The 26,759-nt window shown below is 52.5% G+C and overlaps 2 protein-coding genes across 5 annotated transcripts in view; both read left to right on the top strand.

Annotated features, from left to right (window-relative positions):
* Positions 1-14,988, top strand: part of TBC1D2 (TBC1 domain family member 2) — a 53,052-nt gene extending 38,064 nt beyond the window's left edge. Inside the window, exons 3-8 of one of the 3 annotated variants that reach the window (XM_047700434.1) lie at positions 3,431-3,609; positions 4,688-5,164; positions 9,218-9,338; positions 11,348-11,533; positions 12,294-12,415; positions 13,040-14,988. In XM_047700434.1, coding sequence (XP_047556390.1) covers positions 3,431-3,609; positions 4,688-5,164; positions 9,218-9,338; positions 11,348-11,533; positions 12,294-12,415; positions 13,040-13,253 — 1,299 coding nt within the window. In that variant the 3' untranslated portion in view covers positions 13,254-14,988. The remainder of the gene's footprint in view (positions 1-3,430; positions 3,610-4,687; positions 5,165-9,217; positions 9,339-11,347; positions 11,534-12,293; positions 12,416-13,039) is intronic. The other 2 variants (XM_047700433.1, XM_047700432.1) reach the window with 2 other exon arrangements.
* Positions 14,989-18,495: 3,507 nt separating this feature from the next.
* CORO2A (coronin 2A) overlaps positions 18,496-26,759 on the top strand; it is a 51,183-nt gene continuing 42,919 nt past the window's right edge. Inside the window, exon 1 of one of the 2 annotated variants that reach the window (XM_047700686.1) lies at positions 18,496-18,538. The gene's annotated coding sequence lies outside the window, so the exon portion shown is untranslated. Of the gene's footprint in view, positions 18,539-24,532; positions 24,837-26,759 lie in introns of those variants that run through there. The other variant, XM_047700689.1, reaches the window with a different exon arrangement.

Below are 26,759 nucleotides of genomic sequence, written 5' to 3'. Positions count from 1 at the left end.
GAAAGATTCACTGGAGGGAGTCAAAGGTAGATTCCAGCAGACAGGAGGAATCAGTGGGCTTGAAGATAGGACAGTGGAAATTATTCAGTCTGAAAAACAGAAAGGAAAAGGATTGAAGAAAAGTAAACAGAGCCTAAGTGATTTGTGAGACACCATTAAGCAGACCAACATACCCTTTATAGTATGGTTGTTGCAGAAGGAGAAGCGAGAGAGAAAGGAGCAGAGAGAATATGAGAAGAAATAAAGGCTGAAAACTTCCCAAATTTGATGAAGACATGAATACAAACAACTAAGAAGTTCAACAAACTTCAAGTAAGATAAACTTGAAGAAATCCACACTGAGACACATTACAATCAACCTTTTGAATGCCAAAAACAAAGAGATTGCTTGAAAGCGGAAAGAGAAGCAACTCCACATACAAGGAGTTTTCAAGATCATGAGTGGATTTCTCATCAGAAACTTTGGAGGCCAGAAGGCAGTGGGCCAATATATTCAAAAAAACAAAAACAAACAAAAAATGGTGAACCAAGAGTCCATATCTGGCAAAACTTTCTTCCAAAAATGAGAGAGAAATTAGACATTTTCAGAGAAACTAAAGTTGAGAAACTTTGTTCCCACTAGATCTGCCCCACAAGAAATACTTGGACAGTCCTGGAAGGTAACATTTGACAGTAACTCAGGGTATATGAAGAAACAAAATCCTCAGTAGAGGTAAATACATGGGCAGTTATAAAACCTAGTATTATTTTTTTTTAATTTTATTTATTTAGTTATTTACTTGTCAGAAAAAGAGAGAGAGAGAGAATGCACAAGCAGGGAGAGTGGCAGGCAGAGGCAGAGAGAGAACCAGGCTCCCTGCCGAGCAAGGAGCCCAATGCAGGACTTGATCCCAGGACCCTGAGATCATGACCTGAGCCGAAGGCAGCGGCTTAACCGACTGAGCCACCCAGGCGTCCCATAAACCTAGTATTATGATAAAAATGGCTTGTAATTCCACTTTTGTTTTCTCTACAATTTAAGAGTATAATACATTTCTTAAATGATTAATCCAAAAGCTAGTATTACAACAACTTTGGTTTATAACTCCACATCTTGTTTTCTACCTAATTTCGGAAACCACTGCATTTAAAAGTATTATTACTTTATGTTTTGGGGCTTACAATGTGTGAAGATGTATTTTGTGATAACAACAAAAGAGTAGGGGTAGAACTATAAAGGAACAAAGTTTCTGCAAGTTATTGAAGTTCACCTGGTATAAATTCAAATTAGGATGTTATAACTTTAGAATTTTAAAGTAATCCCTATGGTAGCCACAAAGAAAATAGCTATAGAATGTACACAAAAGGAAATGAAATGGGAATTTAAACATTTCACTACAAAATATCAACACACAAAAAAGGCAGTAATGTGGGGCACCTGGGTGGCTCAGTGGGTTAAGCCTCTGCCTTCAGCTCAGGTCATGATCTTAGGGTCCTGGGATCCAGTCCCACATTGGGCTCTCTGCTTGGCAGGGAGCCTGCTTCCTCCTCTCTCTCTCTCTGCTTGCCTCTCTGCCCACTTGTGATCTCTCTCTGTCAAATAAATAAAATATCTTAAAAAAAAATAGGCAGTAATGTTGGAAATGAGGGACAAAAAATGCTATAAGTCATAGAAACCAAATAGCACAAGGACAGAAGTCTCTTCTTATCAAATAATTACTTTAGATGTAAATGGATTAAACTCTCCAAGTAAAAGACAGAGATTGACAGAATGGATAAAAACACATGATCCAACAATATGCTGTATACAAGAGACTCACTATACATCCAAAGACACAAATGGATTGAAAGTGAAAGGGTAGAAAAAGATATTCCATTCAACAGTAACCAAAAGAGAGCAGGGTGGCTATATCAGACAAAAGAGACTTTAAATTTTTTTGAAGTTACAAAGGACCACAAAAGACATTATATGTTAATAAAAGGTTCAATACAGAGAAAAGATACAAGTCATAAACATTTACACAACTGATGACAGACCAGCAAAATATACAAAGCGAAAACGGACAGAACTGAAGGGAGAAGTAGATAATTCTATGATAATAGTTGGACATTTTAGTGTCCCTACTCTCAGTAATGGTTAAAACAACCAGACAGAAAATAAGTAAGGAACTAGAGGCCTTGAACAACACAGTCAACCAACTGGATCCAACAGGCATAGCACAGAGCACTCTACCCAGTGACAATAGCACACATATTCTCCTCAAGTGTGTATGGGACATTTTCCAGGGCAAGCCATATGTTGGGCCACAAATTCTGTCTCAGTAGATTTAAAAAGATAGATACCATACTAAGTATCTTCAACTGCCACAGGATGAAGTTAGAAATCAATAACAGAAGCAAAAATGGAAAATTCACAAACTTGTGGAAATTGAGCAACACACTTTTCAACGATGAGTCAAAGAGGAAATTACAAGAGAAATTAGAAAATACCTAAAAGCCAAAGAAAAAGAAAACATAACACCAAAACTTAGGGGATGCAGCAAAAGCAATGTGATGGCCTGAAACTGGGGCTCAGCCAATGTTTGGAGACGGTAACCCTGGGCAGGAGTGCAGCAGAATGGCAGCCATGGCCCAGAGGCAGCCATGGCCCGGAGGTTCGCCCTCTGCCACCCCAGGACGAGACAGGAGCCAGGCTGGTCTGGAGGTCACGGCGATGCACTGAGGCCAACTTTTCCTGTCTGGCTTACACAGAGGGAAAGTGGGCCCAGGAAAATGACCTGACTTGCTCAGCACTCCCAGCTTATGGAAAGAGAAATACAAAAGTTCAAAACAGGGGCAGGGAGTACACAGGAAGGCCACCGGTGGGAGGGAGGTGGTGTGCTGGAGGAATGGAGAGAGCTGAGACTGCAGAAGCAGAAGGGGCAGGGCAGTGGCCAGAGCCTCGTGGCCCTCTCCTAGCCACTGCTCAGTAGTAGCACTGCAGAGAGCTGCTCTAGGCCAGGTGCCCTGGGAGGGGTTTACACACAGCCGCTCGCCTAATCCTCACCAGAGTCCTGGGACAGGCTCTATTATTTCCATGGTTTAGATGAAGAAGCTGAGGCGCAGAGAGGTTAAGCAACTTGCTGTAGGTCCCCAGCCAGCAGTGGCTGAAGCAGGATGGGACTTGCAGTCCCCAGCAAGAACCCACAATGCCCCAGCCCACCTCTCCCCTCTTTCTTTGGAATCCACCTGCAGCCCTGGGCCTGGCTGTCCGGCCTGGAGCTGCTTGTGCCTTGCTATAAACCCTTGGGTTTGGGGCCCATCTCCTTTCCCTTAGGTGATGGGCTGGGGGTGGGAACGGGGTGGGAGATGCCGCTGGAGAAGGGCTTTGCTGCCTGCAGCTGCTCAGGCCTCGTGGGGGGTGGGGGGGTGCCAAGCAGATGGCCTGACAGCCGCTCCCCACCCTCCACAGTGTGCCTACCTTCAAGCCAAGAACTGCCAGGTGGAGAGCAAGTACCTGGCCGGGCTACGGAGGCTGCAGGAGGCCGCGGGGGGCGAGTGCGCCGAGCTGCTCAGGCAGCTCATCCAGGAGGCGCTGCAGTGCGAAGCCAGGGAGGCCTCCGCCGAAGGCGTGGAGCTGAGCCCCGTCAGGTGAGCCCGGCAGCCAGCGAGGGCGGCTCTTGGTCTACGTGACCTGAGGGGACCCGGCCGCCCTGGTGCTGGCTCCTGCTAATCACATACAAGCCCTGCACTCCCCTTACTTTCTCGTATCTTCAGATAAACAAGCATGCTCTTGGCATGAGCCCCATATTACAGTTGGGGTGATGCAGGCTCAGAGGAGGCCACCCCTTGCCCAAGGCCACACAGCCTGTTCGTGCGGCTGACCTGGGTCTACCCCTGAGAGCACCATTTTTTCTGCTTCCCCAGGCTGCCTCCCTGAGGTGCCTGTCAGAGAGGGGAGGAGGGAGACCAGCCCGCTGCCTTCCCTGAGCCAGGTCCTTGCTGAGCACGTGAGCAGGGACAGTTAAATATAACAGAAGGGGCTGTGGGTGGGATCCAAGGGCCCCCGGAGGCTGCGTGGCCCGGGGGAAGGAGCCCAGGCTTTGGAGCCAGACCGGGCTCTCTCATGATGTGATCTTGGACAAGTCACTTTACCTTTCTGGGCCACATATTCAGCCTCCATCAGATGTGGGCTAAGATCCCCGCTTAGCGGGATCGGATTTGATGAGACAGCACATGCAGAGCACACAGTGAGGGCAAAGAACTGTGAACTCAGCGAAAGGCCATCTGGAATGGACCCCCAGTTCTCCCATCTTGCTTGTCACTGCCTCTGCCTGTTCCCCATCCATCTAACTCTCTGTGAATGTGGGATTCTGTATTGGCAGTGCCAGACTCCTTGAGCCTAAGGCCTCATGGAGTAATAAGAGGGTCCTTTATATTTGCACAGATGCACTTACTATGCTCTTACTGTGCACCAGGCACTGTCTAGGCCCCGAGCATTTTACAACAGAAGATATCAACGGGTCTTCATGAGGCAGAGCAGGAATTCTTCTACCCATTGTAAAGATGAGCAAACTGAAGCTCAGAGAACTGAAGTGACCCGCCCAAAGCTGCATGGCTAAGCCACAGTGAAACCCAGGCAGGAAGCTTGCCTGGGGTCCCCCCTTGGGCCCCCCTTGTCCAGGAAAGGGCTCTGCAAGGTGCTGCTAACATAGGCTTTTGCTGGCAGTGAGTATGATGAGTATGGCTTCCTGACGGTGCCCAACTACGAGATGGAAGACCTGAAGCTGCTGGCCAAGATCCAGGCGCTGGAGGTGCACTCCCACTACCTGCTGGCCCATGAGGCCGTGGAGCGGCCGCTGCGGGAGCGCTGGGCTGCCCTGGGTGATCTTGCGCCCTCGGCCGAGCTCAAGCAGCTGCTGCGAGCAGGTGTGCCCCGAGAGCACCGGCCGCGTGTCTGGAAGTGGCTGGTCCACCTCCGCGTCCGGCATCTGCAGAGCCCCGGCCGCTACCAGGCGCTACTGAGCCAGGGCCAGGTCCACAAGCACCCTGCCGCCCGCCAGATCGAGCTGGACCTGAACCGGACCTTCCCCAACAACAAGCACTTCACCTGTCCCACCTCCAGCTTCCCCGACAAGCTACGCCGGGTGCTGCTGGCCTTCTCCTGGCAGAACCCCACCATCGGCTACTGCCAGGGCCTAAACAGGTGAGCATTAAAGCCCTAGGGAGGGCACAAGGTTCTTTACAGCACCCCTGTCTCTTTGAAGCCTCCCAAGAACCTGGAGAGGTGAGTCCAGGAGGCTTGATTCCTACCATACAGATGGGGACAACATGGACATGTTCAAGATGGAGGGGCTCCTCATGCTTTGCTCTCTCCTTTGGCTTGTGTTCAGGGTGGTGCCACTCATACAGGACAGCCTTATGAACGGTCCCCTGGAATTCTGTAGTGCACAGCTCACTCGCATAGTGCAGAACTGTCTGGGTCAAGGATCATTTACTTTAAACAAAACCCATTCGAGGGAGCCCAAGAAAAAGAGAATTGGTAAATGTCACAGCAGAAGTTCATAAAAGCCGGGAAAAGAAAATAGAGGACAACAGGGCACCTGGGTGGCTCAGTCATTAAGCGTCTGCCCTCAGCTCAGGTCATGATCCCAGCGTCCTGGGATGGAGCCCCACGTCACGCTCCCTGCTCAGTGAAGGGCCTGCTTCTCCCATTCCCACTCCCCCTGCTTATGTTCCCTCTCCTGCTGTGTCTCTCCCTGTCAAATAAATAAAATCTTAAAAAAAAAAAAAAAGGGAGTAGAGGACAAGACCAGATGGTCATTAGAAACCAAGGCATCTCCTCTCTCCTGCAGGCCACAGCACTACACAACCCCAGGGGTGCTGTGGGGACAAGTCCCCCAGGCTGTGCAGCACTACAGTCCTGCTCTGTAGCCCCTACATGGGGCCGCTTCATCTCTGGCCTCACTCGCTCTACATGTCTGCTTCCTTTTCTCAGACCAGCCTCTGTCTGCCATTCTTTGGACATTGGGCCCCTCGAGGCTGTCAGAATGGAGACCTCAGCCCCAGAGTCTGGAGCCTTTTCAGCAAATCTTACCACTGGTCAATACTCTCGTGTTCCAGGCCGAAATTCCCAAAGGAAGGAATGTGATTGACCCAGCCTGGATTCATTTCTGCTTCTGGTCCAACAGTAGGATGGAAGGGTTTGGGAGTGGAGGTGGGGCGGGGTCACCTGCTAGGGCTGCCCCCTCCAGTACTTCAGGACTCTCATGGATGCCCCCCAGCTGTCTTGATAGGGATTACATAATTTCAGATATTCTCTAAAGCAAGTTTTGACTCAGTTCAATTTAAACACGCATATACTCAAGTGAAATTTACATAAGACATTCTGCCCCCACCCCCAGAGGCGGTGTTTGACATTTATTTAACACAGAATAAACATTCAGAGAGTCCCTGCTCAAATTTGAATGATTCCTAAGGGTAGAGATTTTCAAGCCTGATTTCCAGCATAAATTGGGTGAAATTGAGCATATATACATGTTCAGTTACTGGAAATTCAGAGTTAAGGCACAGCACAGCTAATCTAAGCTGGAGGGGCAGAGGGAAATCCTGTAGTGGGAAGGGTCTTGAGATGAACCTCCCAGAAGAAAAGAAGCTTCTCCCTGTGTGGAAAAAGGCAGCATGAAGGCTATGGAGGGGCATGTAGGAAAAACAGATGGAGGGAGGGGGGTGACACCCAGGATTATTTCTTTAACTGTTTCTCTGAATGCTTTTTTTAACTGATAATTGATGTTTAGGCAAATATTCATATTATTGCTTAAAATCGAAAGTTACTTATAATGGGAGGAGCCCCTTCACCAGTGGAGAGTGGAGCCCTTTAAACCCCACCCTGCGGGACGGGCCTCTTTGACTTGTCTGAGAGCCGCCATCTAGTGGCAGCCGGTAGGACAGCGTGCATGGTGTCCCATAAGACCCTGCAACAAATCAGCCTGTTTCTTTCTTTTTTTTAAGATTTTATTTATTTGTCAGAGAGAGAGAGAGAGAGCACAAGCAGGCAGAGTGGCAGGCAGAGGCAGAGGGAGAAGCAGGCTCCCTGCTGAGCAAGGAACCCGATGTGGGACTCGATCCCAGGAGTCTGGGATCATGACTTGAGCCAAAGACAGCCGCTTAGCCTACTGAGCCACCCAGGTGTCCCCAGTCTGTTTAGTTCTATTTTATTTTATTTTATTTTATTTTATTTTATTTTATTTTGTCTTTCAAATCATCCTGTTTATAGGGTGACAGATATCATAGTAATGATACAGTGCTAATTTAGGGCAAAAACTTTAAAGCCAATTCTCTTTAAAATATAAGTGGAGTGCATTAGAAATAGCTGTTTCTTTCCCACATCACCACATTACCTCCTTTGCAGACCGACTTGAGCCTGGATGCCTTAGATTGGAGTCTGGCTGCAGCCCTGAGCAGTTGGTAGGCCCTGGTTGGTACCAGCAGCCTCTCTCTACTGACCTTTCAATGTGTGCAGAAGTCTGTGCTGGTGTCTGCATCCAGCTCCTGGACTGAGCACGTCCCGAGGCTCCAGTGGGAGGGGGTGGGGTGGGGTAAACACCAGGCTGGACTTGGGGAGCCCTGGGTTCTATCTCCACTCTGCTAAACTGACCCTGTGACCCTGAGCAAGTGAGTTCTACTTTCCAGGACTCAGTCTTCCTATCTGCAGTAAGTTTATCTAGACCGGGGATGACCAGCAGGAAGCACCTGCCTGGAGCTCTGTCTTGTGAGTTTCTGAGGCAGCCTCCAGAGTCAGGGGAAAGAGCACAATGATTAATTACATCTTCCCTGGACATAGACAAGAGAGAGTGGTGGCCAGTGTTTCACACATTTGCTATCCTGGAACTAAATGACCTCAGAAGACCCCCTTCCCCAACTTTGAGAGGGGAGAGCTCCCTGTTGCCCAAAACACCTGTGACTCTTCCTTTCCTCCACTCAGCTCAGACTCAGGAGGATTTGTACAGATATTTTAGCCAGAGTGGAAAGAAATTCCCTCCCAATGTACTGGGGAGAAAAAAGGGGTTTCTTTTTCCTTTGGAGAATTGACCCTGTTTCTTTAAACAGTGTGAAACTCAGAACTGAGATTGGAGATCATGAATCCAGTCTAGTAAGAGTCCAGAGAAGGAAAACTAGCTGGACAATGAAATGTGTTCTTTAAGCCCAGCAAGAGTGTGAGGCTTCACACTACTATAAGGTGGCATCTCCCTAAGGGTGTTCAGTGGGTACACTGTACAAAAGGGGCTCCCTAGCTCCACTGGACAGCCTTGGGTTAGAGTCACATAGGGTTTTGTCACTGCAGAATTTCTCAGAGGCTTTTAGGAAGATGTAGTATATCATCAGCCTCTAAAAGGGGGCTAGAGTACGTAGCATTTCCCAAACATTTTTTGAATTTGGGACCTTGTGTTCACCTAGCATCTTGAGAGACCACTGTATCTTGGGAAATGTATTTCTGGATTGACTGTGGGTGAGACCTGCCAGGAAAGATGGGAGAAGTAGAGAAAACAATACTTCCTTTAGACCGACATCCCTGCTCAGCCCTGTGGGTTTCTTACTTTCTTACCATGATCTCAATAGAGCCTTGTGATAACTTTGGGGGGAGTTCAGGAAGCAAAGGAGAGAAAGAATTCTGTGTATTGAGCTTCTGCTATATGCCAGATCGTTAGCAAGACACTGTAAGTCTGCCTTCTTGCTCCAAATGCCACACAGCCCTGGGAGGTAGAGACTGTTAATCCCACTTCACAGATGATGAAAATAAGGCTCAGAGAGGTTAACACACTTGTCAAGGTCTCAAAGCCTGTGGCTATTAAATGAGGACAGCTCACATTCATAAAGCACTCATTAGTGTCGGTTTTTAAGCGGTGCAGTTATCTCGTGCTAACTTCATTCATCCTCATAACAGTCCCGTGATTATTATGAGGAGGTTGAGGGTCAGAGAAGTTTAGGAACTTGCCCAGGATCACCCAACCAGGAAACAGCAGAGCCAGAATTCATACCTAGGTAATGGGACTCCAGAACCCTTCCTTAGAGACTCAGATCCCCCCATTGCTCCGGAAACCCCCTCTGTAGTCCTCCCCAAAGCACATTCATCTCACCCCAGGTGCCGGAACAATAGCCTGGTTAGGGAGTTGGGTTGGGCCAGAGGTCTACCTCTGCCACCCTCTGCCTAGCTACCGCTTCTACACATCACCCCAGGCCTCCTTTCCTCCCATTCCAGACTGGCGGCCATTGCTCTGCTCGTCCTGGAGGAGGAGGAGAGTGCCTTCTGGTGTCTGGTGGCCATTGTGGAGACCATCATGCCGGCTGATTACTACAGCAAGACACTGACGTCATCCCAGGTGAGCAGGGCAGGGATGGCCAGGACTTAGAGGCCACATGGGTTGGTGCCCCTGGAGTAGTTCCTTCAAGCCAGTGAATCTCAGAAGAGTCAGGAAGCTTGTAGGCCTGCATTTCTCCCTCTGCTCAAGGGGCCAGTAACCTCTCCCCCGGACCTGTGGGCAGTTCGGGTGAGCTGACGGGCTTTAGACTTGTGGGGGCCCTGCCCACGGCATAGATTGTTGTTATTCCAGTGGTGACACTAGGTTGTGAGAAATGGTTTGGGAGGGTTGTGTTTTTGTTTTGTTCTTTTCAGAAATGGTTTCTTGGCGGGGGGAGGAGAAGACAATCTAGAATCTCTTGCTTTTTGCCAGTAAAGAATTTCAAAACCGAGGTCAGGTGGGTGGAAGTGGGGCTCAGGGTGGGAGGTGGGGACGAGTCTCTGCACACGCTCGTCACAGCCTCCCAAGAAGCACGGCTGCCTCCATCCTCGCTGCCCTCTCACTCTGAGCCCCAGCCAGCCCTAGAGTCAGGTGCAGCTAGATCCAGAGCCCACCCCTCCCCTGGCCAACTGCATGGCCTTGTGGCCTCCCCGCTCTGAACCCCTAGTTTGTCTGCTTTGGGGTGGGAGTACTTCTTCTTGGGCTTGTTGACAGGTGTAAATGTGAAACCATTTCCGATCTCCCATATCCTCTCTCACTTCACCCCTTACCCGGGCCCTTGTGCTCCCACGCTGTCTCCTTTATGCAGACGCGCCATGCAGAGGGGACTTTCTCACTTCCCACCGCGAACCTACCAAGTCACTTCCCGCCCACCCACCCTGTTCCTCTCCTGTTATGATCGCCCAACACTGATTGCCCCTGTGGGACACCCACCTGGGCAGGAAGGTCAGCGGACACGTGGGTGACCAGTGTGAAGGAGGAAGGTCAGGGCCGGAGATCGAGACTGAGGAGTTGCCAGGGAATAGGTGATGAAACAGAAAGGGAGGCCCAACCTCATGGTGGCTCAAGGGGTGGCCCATTTCCCTGAGAATGACGAAGCTGAAGTCCCCTTCAAGCACCCTGCTCTGCCATCACTCACATACTGCTTTCAGCCCCCCGCTCAGGGTCACAGGACAGCTGTACCACCTCTGCCACTGTGGCCGTGGTTCAGGCTGGAAGAAGCAGAGGGTGCGAGGCGGGCGTGGGCTCCACTTCCCACAGCTCTCCCGCCTGGCAGGTGCTGCTTACACCTTATTGGTCAGAACTATGTCACATGGCACCTCTCACTGCAAGGCAGGCTGGGAAATGTTCCATATTTTATGGTCATGCTTTAATATCTCCAAAATTGAGGTGTGTTGTATAACCAGTGTGGTGGTGTGGGGTTGTTGGAGAGTTTTTTCCTCATTTTTTTATGTAGAAAACTTTGTACAAAAAAAAATAAAATCATATACGAACCTCCATGTATCTATCACCCAGTTTGAATAATTATCAACCCAGGCACCCAACTGTTGTTCCATCTCTACTCCCACCCACTCCTCCTGCTTTGGTGATCTTGAAATAAATCCCAGACATCACATCAGTAAATCTGTGACTCCTTCGGCAGGTTCTGTGACATCTTAGGATCAGTGAATCACCCTCAGTCTTGAGCTGGGTACAGTGCACAGCTTTTATGTCAGGCCCAAAATGAAGGTACAGAAGGGGCCATGGTGTCAGCCGATACAAGTCTGAACTCCTGCTTGGGTTCAGGTTCAGGAGGGTAAATGGGCCAAAACACCACTAAGAACTTAGCCCACAGAGACCTCCAGCCCAGAAGACTGCCAGCCTGTGCTGGGAGCAGCAGGGGGCTGTGTCGCTGTGCCTGTCTCCTGGCCATGGGAGGCCCCAGCTCCTCTAGGCACTCTGTGCTGCCTGGGGCTGGGGGTGGTGGGGTCCGGGGCGGTGGTGGGAGTTGCGGGACATAACTCCAGGACTGAGTGGGAAGGCCAGGCAGGGAGGGAGGTAGCCCCTTCTCTAGGGTGGCCCCCGACAAGCCCTCTCTCTCTGGCTCCCAGGTGGACCAGCGGGTGCTCCAGGACCTCCTCTTGGAGAAGCTGCCCAGGCTGATGGCTCACCTGGGGCAGCACCGCGTGGATCTCTCCTTCCTCACCTTCAACTGGTTCCTCGTGGTCTTTGCAGACAGTCTCATCAGCAACATCCTTCTCCGGGTCTGGGACGCCTTCCTATATGAGGGCACCAAGGTGAGGCCCTGCTGGGGTCAGCAGGACAGTCCTGAGCAAAGCCCTGCAGCCCTCTGGGTCTCCCCTCCGCCCCAGAGAATGGGAAGACAGTCCTCCCCTGGCAGGGCTGTTGAGGGCCTCTGGGGGAGCATGGCTTTGTAAACTAAAGTGCTTTGCACCGAAGGAGAAGGGGTGGTTCTGCCTCTGAAGATGTATCTTAAAGTTGGGGGAATTTCCTTTCCCTAGGGAAGAGGCATGGCCATGATCCAGGAGGCCCATCCCTATTCTCTCCACTGCCTATCCAGTCACCCGGGCCCCTCCTTCTCTTCCTCCTGTTTGGACTGAGCCCCCTATTGGGAGTCTGACATGTGGGTAGGGTCCCAGCTTTGCCTATTACTTTCTAGGAGACCCTGGGCAGGCCTCCCTGTGACCTCCCCAGTTTCCCCATGGTGGTTGATAACGTACCGCAGTGTACAGAGCACCTTCAGATCTGTTACTCTGTTTGACTCCTGCTTTACTCTGTTTGACCCCATGTAAAGACAGTATTTCCCCTGTTAGGTCCAACAGGGTAGCACCTCAACCAAGGCCCTGCGACAAGGCAGGACAGAGCCAGGACTCAATCCCCATGCCCAGGTTCCACACTGCACTGTCTGCCCCTGCCCCTCAGCCACCCCGCACCCAAACTTTCAACCTCTGGGTATGGGGGTTTTCCTCCCCCTGGGGATTACCTGCCCTGGCCCCACGACTCGTACCCCACCTGAACCCCAACTTTGCCCCCCAGGTGATATTCCGCTATGCCTTGGCCATTTTCAAGTACAATGAGGAGGAGATCCTGAGACTGCAAGATGCCCTGGAGATCTACCAGTACCTGCGCTTCTTCACCAAGACCATTTGCAACAGCCAGTGAGAGCCCACTTCCGCCCCGGCCCTGCCTACCCAGCACTCCCACCACCCACACGCACCCCAGGACCCATAGCCGAGGGTAGGCAGGTGTTCGCTGAATGGAGATTTGTTAGTGATACTGATTCTCCGTTACAGCTTAGAAACATTTAGGGACATCCCACTGCCCTGTGGTCTGTCCGCCCTTTACCATGGCATTCAAGCCTCTAGGCAGTTTCATTTCTTTCCCACCTTTCCCTGCCAAACAATTATTTGAGTTCCTGGCTCGACACCAGCCTCTGGGATTTTGGCCTTGCACTTTCTTCTACTTAGAACACCTCCCTGTCACCTCTACCGCTGCCAGGCCAACCCCTACTCGTTCTTTAAAACTCCACTCCATGTCACCTCTTCCAAGAAGACTTCCCTGATAAACCTTTTCTTACTGAGTTAGAACTTCCATAGCCCTAAGCTTCTTCCTGCCTCAGTACACATCACTTTGGGTGGGAGTTCTCTTCTTATTCACTATTTTCTTCCTGGAAGGTGAGCCTCAGCCACATGGACAGAACGAATGGCAGGGTGCCCGGGTAGGCCCAATGAATGCAGACTCAGTGGGGCCCTGGCTTTGGACTAACTGTGCTCTCCCCCCAGGAAGCTGATGCACATCGCCTTCAACGACATGAACCCTTTCCCTATGAAGCAGCTGCGGCAGCTGCGGACGGCCCACCGGGAGCGGCTGGAGGCTGAGCTGCGAGAGCTGGAACAGCTGAAGGCCGAGTACTTGGAGACACGGAATTCCCAAGGCCCAGCGGTGCCAGAGGGTTGCACCAGTGAGGACGAGGGGGAGGGGGAGGGGGAGGCCTGACTTGGCCACCTGCCCTTTCCAAAGCCCTTTCTCCCCTTTGGCTGTCAGGCCCCAAGGAGAATGGCCATGGAACAGGGGTCTGGCCCATGAGCCCCAGCACTATGTGACACTGGGCAAGTCCCTTCCCCTCTCTCGGCCTCAGTCTCCTCATCAGAACATTGTCTGCTGTGAAGCCATTGGTTGGGACTCATGAGCACATACCCAGGGACGCCACCCCTTTCTCTCTTCTTCCACAGAGCACTTTAGCACACAGACAAGCAAGAATGCTGTCTTATAGGGTAACCTGAACATTCTCTAAGTTTTATCTATATAAAACAATGCAAAAGTTGGAAATAGTTGACAAGCTTTGGAATTTGAATGATTCCTAGTCACCAGCCCCTCCTGGGTAGGCCCAGGGCCCCAGGGTGTCCCATCACTAGGGCCTTCCCAGCCTGGGACATCCCTGGGTTCTGTTTCTGTGGGTGTCTCTGCAGGGCCCGCCCCCTCCTGGTTTCCTGAGGAGCAAGGGCCCTGTGCATTTCAGGGGTGTCCTCCTGGGCCACCTCTCCAGTGCTGGTTCTGCTTGTGTCCCAGGCCCAGCTCCCGTCCACTGAAGCCCGTTTCCTGAGCCTTGCACCTATGCACTCCTTTCCATTCACAGCCCATTTTGGGAAGAGGGGTTCTGAGGGAAAAACTCCTGCCCACACCAAGAGGAACTTGGTGTGGGGGTTGGGTAGAGAACCCTGGGTCAGGTGCCAGACGCCTGATCTCCCTCTGCCAGCTTCACGGGCCCAGCAAGAAGAGTCCCCTCCTCTCCGAAAAGTGAGTGGCTTGAGGGTGAGGAAAAGGTGGTGATAGGGACAGAGCTACAGCCTGTCGCCAAGTCTGGACCGGCTCTTTTGGCACCCACTGTGTGCAGGAACTCGGTTTCAGTTCTTCTGGGCTCTTCTGGATCCTTCCTCAGCAGTCGGAGGCCTCCCCGTTCCCCTCAAGGCAGGGGTCAAGGCTGCACAAGTGATTTTGGCTGCTCATTTCTCAGCGAACCCTTGGCTGAGGGTTGTCTTGTCTTCGGCAGGAAGGACTAGGGCTGGGGGATTCTGGCATGGGAACTTCCAGTTCTGATCTGAGGTTCCTGTCCAGGGCTGGGAAGGAGACCACACCTATTACTTGGGACTTTGAGGTGTTGGCGCACCAGACACCCAGTTCCCTGACACCGTGCCCCCACAGAGCTCGGGGGAAGAGACGTTCAGAGTTCTCTCCTCCCACATGATCGAGGCTGCTGGCTGGCCCCAGGGCCCCGGCTTTGCCGTGAGCACTCCACCTAGGGTCTTAACAGCCTTCTTCATTTTTCCTAAACTTTTACATCTGCTGAGATCCTTTTACCGCCAAATGGCATCTTGTGAAGTGTGAAGGCAGCCTGCGGGGGTCCTAGCTGCATCCCTAACAGGCTGGGTGCTGTACCCCTAAGGGCATCGCTGAGGAGACAAGGCCAGCCTTCCAGAGCTCCCAGGTGGTGGAAGGACACAACACTGGTGCCTGGCACAGAGTAAAGCACCACCACCAGCAGGGAGAAACGTCACCCAGACAGCTTTGAAAAGACCCAAGGCTCCAGGAAAGATGACCTTCAGGTTCTTCTGGTCCAGACTTGAAATTCAAATTCCCTCCTCAACAAAAAATAACCCCAGATCAGACAGGGCCTGTCAGATAAATGACACCCCCCTCTCCCCTTCCTATCTCTCCCCTGCTTCCTCTCCCTGTCCTGCCTCTTTCCTCTCCTTCCCTCTCCTCCTTCCCTCATCCTTCCCCTTCTTCTCCTGCTCATTCACACCACTCTTTCTCCCTGTTCCCCCTTCATCTCCCCTCCGAACCCCCAGGAAGAGAAGCAGCTCCGCCCACAGCTGGGTGCCTCCGCCTTGCCCCTCCCAGACTAGGGGAAGGGGTGGTGCTTTGCTGCTGACCCAGCCCTCAGCCCCCAGTAACCTCTGATTTGTACCTAAGTGGCTCTTAAAGAACGCTGGTGCCGCGTGCCGCACAGCCTGTGGGGGTGGGGGCATTCTGATACACCGGGGGCGGGTGGTGGGGGTGGTTGGAGACCACAGGACTGGCCCTGGTCCGGCGTCCTCCAGCCCTGAAATGAGATGCTTGGAGCTGGAGCCGGGAATCAGAACTGCCTGTCCTAGAGCACTGCTCACTCCAGGCTGCGCTCAGTATAGAAACAAGACAGTGAAGCCTCAGGGAGGTTAACCAACTTGCCCAAAGTCACACAGCCAGCCACTGAGTGGTTAAGCCATGCTCAAGCCCTAGAGGTGCTAACTCTTAGACCACAGAGGGTTCATTCCAGCTCACCTCAGCTTCCTCTGGAGCCTAAAACACCAAAGGATCCAGCGGGGAGGAGAACAGGCCTGGCCTCTAGCTTCCTGAGGGGTGTAGGGCCCCATGGGAGAGCTCCAGGCAAAGGAAAATGGAAGAAGCATCCACCTGACAGGGAGGCTGTCACAGCGAATGGTGGGGGTGGAGGCTGTCACAGCTCAAGAAGGTCTGTGGCTCCTGCTGCCTTCCCTTCCTCCCCCTTCTTCCCCAAGGGCGCTTGGGGCCCACCTATGGTGTCAGATTCCTGGCCCTGCACCACAGCTGTTGCCCCCCATCCCCAGGGGCTGCGGCCTTCTAGAGCTGGAGGATCTGATTGCTCACAGCCCCACCCTCCTATCCCAGGGGATGGGACCTCTCAGCATCTCTCTCAGCCACTAGGGCCCCAGCAAGCTGCCATCCATGCTGCATTGGATAGGGGAGGGGACAGGAGTTGCCCAGGGAACCTCCCTGGGGCAATGTCCTCAAAAATAAAGGGACTCCTCAAAGGAGGAGGAAGGGCTTGAAGGGCACTTTGGAAGACGCCCCCACCTCCGCCTCAAAGTGGGAGGTGCACACTGACTTCTACAGAATGCCTGTACTCCACTAACATCCCCCGCACTCAGAACCTCACCCCCCAGGCACTGCTGTGCCTTCATTTTTCGTTCAGTCTCCCAGGACACAGGCCATGGTGCCCAGAAAGCTCCATGTCGGGCAGGTAGGTGAAGAATTTGCCACCCTTCCTCACACACATTCTCGTCCTGCACATGGCATTGATCCACATGTGGCAGATTAGACAAAACTGGCCATGTGGACACATAGGGAAGGAAGGGGGTGGCCTGTCCCATTCAACCAACACCCAGTAGAAGATACTGGCAGATGGGCCCAGCTTTGAGGCCAAACATATTTTGTAATTTTCTAACTAGGGGCTCCTGGGCAGGTCAACCCTGCTCTGGCCTCAGAATGTGTGCAATTCATAAGCTTGAGGGGGGAGGTAGCCCTCCTCAAAAGGACCAGGGTTAGGGGGATAAGAGGCAGGAGAACAAAGACACACACACACACACACGTGTGTGTGTACAGGCATGCACACATGCAGCATCCCCAGAAAGGGTCCTGGATTGTGTCTACTGCAGAGGCCTCCAGTGGCCTCCCAATAGTCCATATGCCTGTGGCCCCCAAAGGTCCCTGCCAGGCTGGCCTTTCCCCCACACAGTCCCAGCCATCCACCACCATGGCGCAGGGGGAGAAGACGCAACTATAAGGCTGGGAGGGCACGCCCACTGGGCATGTAGGAAGGCTTCCTGGGAAGGGGCGAACCTGGAAGAAGGATGCCTTGGTTCAGACAGATGGAGATGCTGTAGGAAGAGACTTCTTCGTAGAGCGGAGTTTGTGGGGGTTGGGGGGACGGACCTGAGATACTGGCCCAAGCCCTAGGTGAATTAGGACATTCAGATAGCTTAGCCTTGGAAAGGTGGTGGTGTCCACCCACCCTCAGGAGTAATTAAAAATAAAGGTGATATTGAGCCATTAAATATAAGGAACTCCCACAACATTCTGACTTCTCCGTATGCTTTTCTGAAACATGAAATACCCGACTCAGGCTGATACTTGAAGTTCGAAATCTGTCTGATCGGGGAGGTAGGGGCTTTGAGGGCCACACACTGGAGGGATGGGGAGTGGGGAGGGAACTCGGTGGGGGGAGTGGCCCAGTGAACACTGAATAAGTTGCAGGATTTGACCCTGGTTATTCTTTCCAAGGAGATACTCAAGAGCCCCCCACTTACTTAGCCACTCTAAGTCTCAATATTCTTACCTGTAAAATGGGGGTAATAATAGCAGCTAAATAAAAGGGTCACTAGGATTAAATGAAATAATATACGTAAAGTACATAGTATGCTCTGTTATTCACTCAGAATTGAGCTGGCTACTGTTCTAGGTGCTCCGAGATACACAACTGAACAAAACAAAGAGCTCTTCTAAGAGGGGTGGTGTGATGAAGTGGCTCTGAGCTTGGGCTTGGGAGCCGTGCTGCTTGGGGTTGATGACTAGCTGTGTGATCTCAAGCGAGGTGCTTAACCTGTGTCTCAGCTTTCTTATTTGTAAAATAGGTAATAGTGTAACCTCACAGGCTTATGTGACGGCAAAGTGAGGTAATGCATTTACGGTGCCTAGAACAGTGCCTGGCTCAGTGAGTGTGAGGTGGCCGTATTATTAAAAGGCGGGATCTCCCCATCTCCCATTGCCTAGTATGCTCAGGACCCTAGAGCCGGCGAGACCGGGCGGCAGCGCCCCCTCCTGGCTCCCGAGAGAACGGAGTCCCCCCGTTACTGAGCTGCCCTCCCTGCTCTGCTCCTCCCCGCCGACTGGGAAGCCTCGGAAATTTCTCTACCAGCCCGGGTTTACCAAGCGCGACTCCCGTGGCGGGCTCTGCGCGCGCACTTTGCCGGGCCGGTAGATTAAGTCGTCTCGTCTAATTCTCCAACACTCTCGGACGTGGAAACAGTTACTGTTTCCATTTGGTCAGGGGAGGAAGGGAGGCTCGGGAGGTCGAGTCCCTTGCCCCTCGGCACGCAGCGAGGGAGCGGCGGATTCGCTTCCCCCAGCCTCTGCTTGGGCGCCGGGCGGCCCGCCCCAATCACTGCGGCGTGTGCGCTGTGCGCGCCTGTTCTGTGCGCGTGCGCCCGCCCCAAGACCGGTCCCGGAGGGCCAGGAGCGCGGTCGGGAGGGTGGGGAAGGAAGGGTGCCCCTCGGCCCCGGGGCGCGCTGGCGGGGCTCGTGCCCGGCCCTAGCCCCGCCCATCGGCCCCGCCCTCCCGCCTGCGCGGGGAGGAGGTGGTAGAGCTGCGCGCGGGCACTCGGCGGGCGGTGAGGAGCGCGGAGCCGGAGCCGGACGCCCCCGCCGCCGCCGCCGCCGCCGCCGCCGCCGTCGCCGCCTCCGCCACCTGCGCGGTCGTCATCAAGGTAGGGCGGCCCCGCGCCGCCAGCGGTGCCTGCCTTCCCGGTGCGCGCGGTGTGTGCGCGCAGCGCCTCCCGGCTGCAGCGCCCTGGGCGGGATGCAGGGCTCGGCGCGCCGCGGGGGACCCGGCGGGGCGCGGGGGGATGAGGCTTCCGTCACCCCCGCGTGACCTTACAAAGCACCGCTCCTCTCCAGGCCTCAGTTTCCTCACTGGGATAGCGGGCGCAAGGGTGGCCCCTTGCGCTCCGCGCCGTTGGGAGAGGCCGCGCTGAGGTCCAGGCTCCCGACGGCTTGGGGCTGGGATCGGTACTGTCTGCATCGCCCACCCTAACCCGCAGCTAGGGCCGCTCACGCTGGGTGTGGCGAGCCGGTCCCGACAGCCCTACCCACTCGGTGTCCTGCGTGCCCCCGCGGGACCCGTCTGGACGCTCCCCCTCCTGACTGGGTGGCCTGCAGGGCCTCAGCTTCCAGGTACGGGAAACTGGAGGGGGCGACAGCCCGGGGTCCCCAGGCATGTAGGGTAGGGCCCTCAAAGCCGGCCGACCAAGTCTGCCTTGCTGGGGGAGCCCTGAGTTGGGGGTGATGGGACTGTCAGCTGCGACTTGCCTGGACCAGACCCATGAACCACCAGGTTTTAGAGCATAGTATCGGACATCCTCATCCCCTTCCCTGCCCCTCCAGGCATGATAGGGCTGGATCAGGTTTATGTGTGTGGACCGCAGAGGGGCGACAGTGCCAAGAGAGCTGTGTCTGGGTGGGGTTGGGTCTGGGACAGAGCACGTGTCTGAGGGACTGTGGCTCCAGGCTCTCAGGGTTAAAAAAAAAAAAACAAACAAACAAACAAAAAAAACTCTGGTGTCTGGCCCAGTGGCTCAATAAGATCCCCTCTGGAAGGTCTTGCTGCTCCCATTACACACCTCTTATGATGGGGATCTCACTCAGCTGGAAGCTGCTGGTCCTGCTCTGGGCACACAGACAACATCTTCCTCCACCCTGGGGCAATCATCAGGTCCCTTAAATCTGCTCACTTCCCGGCTGAACAGCTCCAGGCCCAGCACTCTTTCTCTGGCTAGAGCCAAATGGAGCAAAGGGAAGAGGCAGGAGCTGAGGTGTCTGCCCCAGAGCCAGTAGTAGTGAGCCTGGGGCTCATTCAGAACCCATCTGTGCACTTTGGGTTAGCAGCTGCCTTAGAGGTCTGGGGTGAGGGGAGGAGCCATAGGAGCCCCTCTCCAGGCCCTTCCTGCCTCCAGTGCCTCTTCATCTTCTCCGGTTGCCTGCCCTGATGGAGGGAGTAGTTTCTGAGAACCAAGTCTGGGCCTTCTTGTCTGCTTCGTGACCTGCCCTCACCCAGGAGCTTTCTTACTGCCTGGGCGTGTGGTGAGCTCTGTGTCATCAGAGGGATGTGAGCAGAGGCTGGGGGAGGAGTTATTGGGGAGTGAACTACCTTTGACTGCAAGTCTGGGGTTCTTGGTCTGACTGGCAGTGTGGCCGTGACTGTGCCCTCTGGTTATGGTGGAGCCTCACAGAACCTGGAGCTAGACCACAAATGAGTATTATTACCCCCTCGTAAAAGCAGACTAAGTATATGTGCTGTCACTCGAACGTAGCTCCAACACACACGCTTAAGTGCTACCTAAGTGTCTTGTCATCTCCACATATGTATAATCTGTTTTCCTGCTCAGCATTTTGGCCTGATTTAGGGGCCTGGTAGATTCTGGCTATTATAAAGTCATCCTATCCTAATAATTTGAAAATGTACTGTGGAATTATGGCATGTCAAAGCTGAAAGGCAGCAGAAGAAATCATCGCTTCAACCCCCTCATTGTCTAGATAGGCATCCCCTAGCCCCAGAGGGGACATGACTTGTCCAAGTTGACACAGCCAGCCAGCAGCCACGCCCCCGGTTTCTGATTACAAGACCAGAGTATTTGTTTATTTGTTGGAAAACACATACCATATAATAAGTGAAAGTGGTCTGTATTTATTCCTATAAAATGAACAAAAATAAATATAAAAGGATAAACCTCCCTGCTGCAAGGCTGTGGGGATCCTCCAGCAGCCTTTAATTTTGCAGGGCTATCTGGTAGCCTGTTACAAGAGTCCAGGAAAATGATTCAAACTGCCCTTTGCCCCTAGACTTCTTCCTTTGAGGACTTTACCTTAAGGAAATAACTATAGAGGAAGATGAATGCAGTGCTGTTATTTATAACAAGTTTTCATGTAGTGACGCTTTTGGTGTTTTATCTGAGGTTTAATAAGTATTTCATTTGAAAAGTGCAGCTTAAGGGGCGCCTGGGTGGCTCAGCGGGTTAAGCCGTTGCCTTCGGCTCAGGTCATGATCCCAGGGTCCTGGGATCGAGCCCCGCATCGGGCTCTCTGCTCAGCGGAGAACCTGCTTCCTCCTCTCTCTCTGCCTGCCTCTCTGCCTGCTTGTGATCTCTCTCTGTCAAATAAATAAATAAAAATCTTAAAAAAAAAAAAAAGTGCAGCTTAAAAAATAGTAGCATTAAAGCTTCCATTGCTGGGATCGGGCTGCTGTAAAAGCAGTGTGGTCCAGAGGAAAGCTAAGACTCAAGTCAGTAGGCGTTAGGCGTACATTCCAGGATGAACTCTACATGTACCCACAGTGTGACCTTGGCTCAGTCCCTTTCCTTTCTCTCTCTCTTTCTTTCTTAAGATTTTATTAATTAAAAATTTGAGAGAGAGAGAGAGCCCCCGAGCATGAGTCGGGGGGCAGAGGGAGAGGGAGAAGCAGACCTCACGCATTTCTTCATCCCAGGACTCTGGGATCATGACCTGAGCCGAAGGTGCATGCCCAACTGAGCCATCCAGGTGCCCCCCCTTTCCTTTTCTGACCTCACTTTCCCCATCTGTGAAATGGCATAGAGTCAGTGATTGCTGAATTTCTTTCAGCTCTGACAACCCGCCTTAGGGACCTAACAGATCGCTGTAACTGAAGCCTATGAACATGGTGATAACCAAAGAATGTTCTAGCCTTCCTCCCCCATCATTAAATGAATCCTCTTAGGGGACTGCAGCTAGTCTTTTTCCCTTGGAAGGGGCTTCATTCAGCTTTTGACTTTTGTTAGTTCCAGATGGCCAGGAGCTGGTTTTTTGTACAGGGGAGTGTGGCTTTGTTTCTATTTTTCTTTGCCAGATACCAGGGGACAGAGATTTTTCAGGAAGACCAGAAAAAATAGTGCAGCAGGATCTTCTTTTTGTTATTTTAAGGCTATAGGCTGTTCCTTGCCTCCTTCAGACCAGACTAGAGGTGCTTTGCAATCACACCTAGTATGAAGGGCCAGGAAGAGGTGGCTTGCCTTCTGAGAACAAACATTTATTGGGCATCTACTGTGTATGAGGCCTTGAGGTGCCTCCTAGGGTCCTGCAGGTTGACATGAGAAATATATTAGGTTAAACTGTGGGAAATGGCCAATATCTGACCGTTCTTGACTTACAAGAAATGGCAGTTTTGTTCAGTTCAGTCTGAATGGAAAAAGATATAATTAAAGAGCCCTATGCTCCCTACCATAATTGAGAGATTGGCAGGGTGCAGTGGAGACTAGGAAAGTGTGATTATAAGCTTGGAAAAGTCAAAGAGGAAGGGCATGGGATCCTCACCTTGAAAAATCAGTAATACTAATAAAATAGTAATGACAGTAAGTATTTCCCACCTGCCTGATTCTGTCCTAAGTGCTTTACATTTATTCGTTTAGTCATTTAGCTGTTCTTTGATTGAACAGCTACATTGTGCTCAGTATTTCCTGGGGTGGAGGCAGCAGTCTTGACAGTAAATAAAGTAGACCCCCAGAATCTATCCTAAAGAAACTTCCAATCTGATAGGGAAGAAAAGACAATAAACATAAGTAAAGGAAAATGGTGATAAATGGGGTGGAACAAATAAAACACGGGAGTTAACATTCCAGGCAAGTGAAGGGGAGTGGAAGGACGGGGTTGCAGTTTTAAACTGGGTGGTTGGGGGATCATTGAGAAGGAGACTTTTGGGCAAAGTCTTGAAGGAGGTGAGGAAGGTTGCTGGGCTGGTTTCTGGGGAAGAGCCATCCAGATGGAGGGAACAGCCAGCGCAAAAGGCCTGGGGTAGGACCATGCCTGGCATGTTCACAGAAGAGCAGGCGAGAACAGAGTGACAGAGAAGGCAGGGGATATGGGTAAGAGGTGCCACTGGTGGTCAGATTTTGGACCCTGCCCTGTGCATCATTGTGAGGGGGGTACTCTTTTTCCCCCCCCTTTTTAACTAGACTTCATGCCACACTTGAGACTCGGACTCATGACCCAAGATCAAGAGTTGTGTGCTCTACTGACGGAGCCAGCCAGGTGCCCCGAGGAGGGGGTACTTTTTTTACTTCTCTTTTCAGTTAAAAAAACAAAGATACAGAGACATTAGGTAGCTTGTTGAGATGAGACGCTGTCTCATAGAGGACCCAGGGCCTCTAGTAGAGGGCAGTGAGGAGCCGTGGGAGACAGCCAGGGCATGGACAGATCTGATGTCAGTGTGTCTTCTGGGTTGCAGAGAGAAGGTTATGGAAATAATCCAGGCTGGGGGGATGAGTTGGACCTAGACAGTGACCCAGTGGATGTAGGTGCTGGGAATGAGGATGGGGGGTCCAGGCCAGGTGAGCACAAGGAGGAAGAGGAGGAAGCCAGGCTGGTCTTAGCTTATTTATTGAGCAAACACTTAACAGCACTTCTGCTCTAGGCAGCCATCTAAGATTTGACATACATTAACCCATTCAGTCCTCAAAGCATGGTGGAAGATAGATACTCTCGTTGTTATTGCTACTTTTTAAGAAAAATGGGTGCATTCTATTATATGTAAGTTATATCTCAATAAAGTTAATTTACAGGGAGAGTATTTTTTTATATTATAAATACTTGATGGTAATGGGGAATTTAGAAAAAAAGGAAAACAAAATAAATTATCTGTATCTTCTCTTTTCATCTCAGGTAATCAATATAAATATTTTGGCATATTTACTTCATCTTTTTTCAACTATTCTCCCCATTTTTTTTTAAAGCTTTTATTTACTTATTTGAGAGAGAGAGGGAACACAAGCAGGGGGAGTGGCAAACAGAGGGAGAGGGAGAAGCAGGCTCCTGCTAAACAAAGAGCCTGATGTGGGGCTCGATCCCAGAACCCTGAGATCATGACCTGGGCTGAAGGCAGCCAGCCACTTAACCAACTGAGCCTCCCAGGCACCCTGTTCTCCCCATTTCACAGATGAGGGACACTAGGGCTCCAAGAGGTTGGGCCGTTTGCACAGGGTCAGCCACCTGAAGCCATGTCATCAGGCTCCAGTCTCCAGGGTCTTCATCACTGTGCTCTGCTATCTGGAATGTCAGTTGGTGGGTTCCCGTGAGCCACACCCCCGTACTCACCCCGCCCCAGCATTAGCTCACACATAAGGAAAGCGAGGCTCAGAGAAAGGTAGGGCCTTGTGGAGCATCTCTCACCTAGCTGGGAGCAGATAGGTGAGGTCTCATTCTGACAAGAAATAGGATGCTGAGAACTTGTGCACGGTTGATGTGGCAGCTGCTTTCGGTCTGGCCTTGAGCCCAGAGTTTGCAGGGGGCTGGCAAGTGGTGTGACCCCACCCACAGGCAGTGCCCAGGACTGCAGGGCTGGGCTGTCTGCCTGGCTGGGCTGCCGGGGCAGGCCTGGGTTTCCTGAGCTCAGGATTCTCAGCCCTCCCGTGGGCCCGGGGTGGGAGGTGGCCAGGAGACAGGGAGTGAGAGTTTGGGGCCCTGCCAGGCCTGCAGGCCCCCTGGGAGTTGTCTCTTGTACTCTGACTGTGCATTTATTTCTGGCTCTGGTGCCAGCAAACTCCTGGGGCCTCCGGCTGCTAGGGATGCGGTCTTGGCATCCAGGCCCAGCCGGCTACCAGGTGAGCCTTGGGCCGGGGTCTTCCCCACCCCCGCACCCCGCCCCACCTGCAGAATGGCATCATAATGGTGCCAGCTGCAGGATGAAGTGAGGTGTAGGTGGAAAGTGCTGGCACACGGAGGTGCTCAGTAGATGGGCGGCTACTGTTGCTGTCCCTAAGGCTGCCCCCGGGGTGTTGGCTCGGGTTGGGGGATTGAGCCTGCCCCAGCCAGAGCACCTCCACGACACGCCCCTTCACACCTGGCTGAACCAGGTGGGCCCAGCCAGTGCAGGAGGAGACAGAAATGAACCTGGGGCAGTGGCCTGCAGTCCAAGATTGCAGACAGCAAAAACGCAGTGGAAGGAAGGAAGCCACGCCCCTGAGGAGGGAGCCCGCACCTGGCCAATAACGTGCTCTGTAGGCAAGTCCTGTCCCTTCTTTCTGCCCCTTCTTCTCACCCATAAAGTGGGGAGATTATTTCCTGCCTTGATGATTGTAACGATCTTCATGCCAGCAGCCATCTACTGAGACTTCCCTGTGCTCAAGGGAATGATGGAGAGAAACCAGACCCAGCACCGTCTGCAAGGGTGCGCGGCCGGGGGCGAGGAGGTAGGGGGGCTCCAGCTCTGATAGGGAAGCCCAGGAGCTTGTGGCCCTCAAAGAGGGGCAGCTAACCTAGCCTGGGTGGGGCTGGAGGTGGGGAAGGCCCCCAGAGGAGGTGATGTCCCAGCTGGGCTGTGAGTGGGATGGGAGTCAGCCAGACATGGGAGGGGAGGAAAGTGCCGAAGGTCATTGGGTAAATGGCCCACCTGTCTGAGCCCTAGCCTCTTCATCTGTAGAATGGCCCAAAGATAAGTACCTGCTTTGCCTAATTTATAGGGTGGTTGTGAGGCTTAAAATTGGATAAAGAGCATGGAAGTACTTCTGAACTATAAAATGTCAGGCACCTGTGTGTTGTTGCCTGTTGTGATGTCTGGAGACCCTGGCGGTTCAAGAAACACAGGGCCAGCATCCTTCTGGGTCTCAGAGAACATCTGGTCTCTTTTAAAAGGCCTCCAATCAAACCTAACAGGGACATATAGCCTCTGTTCACCTTATACCCCTTGATTTAAGAGCTCAAGAGTATTTCTGTAGGGGCGTGTGGCTGTGCTTAGAGGGGGCCCAAGGACGGCCGTAACCCAGTCACAGCCCTGTCCCATTGAAGAGGACGGGTGCCTGCAGAAAGGCAGGCCATACGCATGGGCCGGGCCTCAGGACCTGGGCAGGAGGGGCTTAGAGCTAAGGGACGTGCCAGGGGAAGGGGTGGAAGACGGGAGCGCCATGAGGTCACTGAGGAGAAGTACTTCTGGGTCAGGGAGGTCCACGAGGCGACATTACCTGGAAAAGCAAGGCAGAGAACACGGTGTGGGCACTGAGCCTGCTTGGGTTTGAATATGGGAGAAGAATGTATGTCCACACTTGTGAATATGTGAAAATACGCAGACAGACACATCAAGCTGGTTGATGATCGCTTTTACTTTTGTCTTTTCTATATTTTGAAATTTTTGCACGCTATTTGACGTTTATTTCCAGAACAAGTTGTCCGCATGTAATGTATGTGACAGTATAATGCAGGGAGTATAAGGGTCTGACGTCAGCAGGCTGGAGGGTTCCAGGAGGCACCCACAGCGGGTGGCGTCGGGTGAGGCCTGGATGGTATCCTCCCTGCTAGCCTTCAGGACAGTTGGGAGCGGGGACCAGGGGTGGCTTGTTGGAGGCGGCACTGAAGGAGAGGTATCTGGGATAGGTTCTAGGATTCTTCCTGGGACAGAGACGGGGGTTGGAGGTGGCTGGCAGCCCTCTCTGCACGGTGGGCAGACTGTCCAGGCAGGACCGCAGGCCCTGGCAGCAGGAGCACGGGGTCAGGTCCAGAAGGGTAAGGGTTCTCCTGGCACTTGGGCCACCCCCTGAGTGGGACTGGGATGGCAGGAGCAGGTCCAGAGAGCCCGCTGGCTAGGGAAGGGGCCTTGTAAATGCTTCAGGGTCCCACCCCAGTCTGCCGACCCCCGCAGACCCTTCTCCTTCAGTGAGGCCCTCTCTTGGTCTTCGATCCATGGGGCTCTCACACACCTTCCCGCCTCTTTACAATGGAAGTAAAGAAACTAATCTCCTGTCATATTTTATTGGATGCAGGGTACCATCTGTTGTGAGATACACCATTGTTTTATAACCCATTAAGAAAGGAAAAACAGCAAACTCTAAGTTGCATTTCAGTTTCAGAGATGTTAAATGTCAAAAAACCGGGTCTTGGAATCAATCAGAATGACAAGCAGGAGGGCCCCACCCTGGATTCTTAATGTACATA

Source organism: Lutra lutra, chromosome 13, assembly GCF_902655055.1.
Source record: "Lutra lutra chromosome 13, mLutLut1.2, whole genome shotgun sequence".
In the NCBI taxonomy this organism is placed as follows: Eukaryota; Metazoa; Chordata; class Mammalia; order Carnivora; family Mustelidae; genus Lutra; species Lutra lutra.
Note: the sequence above shows the minus strand (reverse complement) of the source record. Positions and strands in the feature narration are given on the sequence as shown.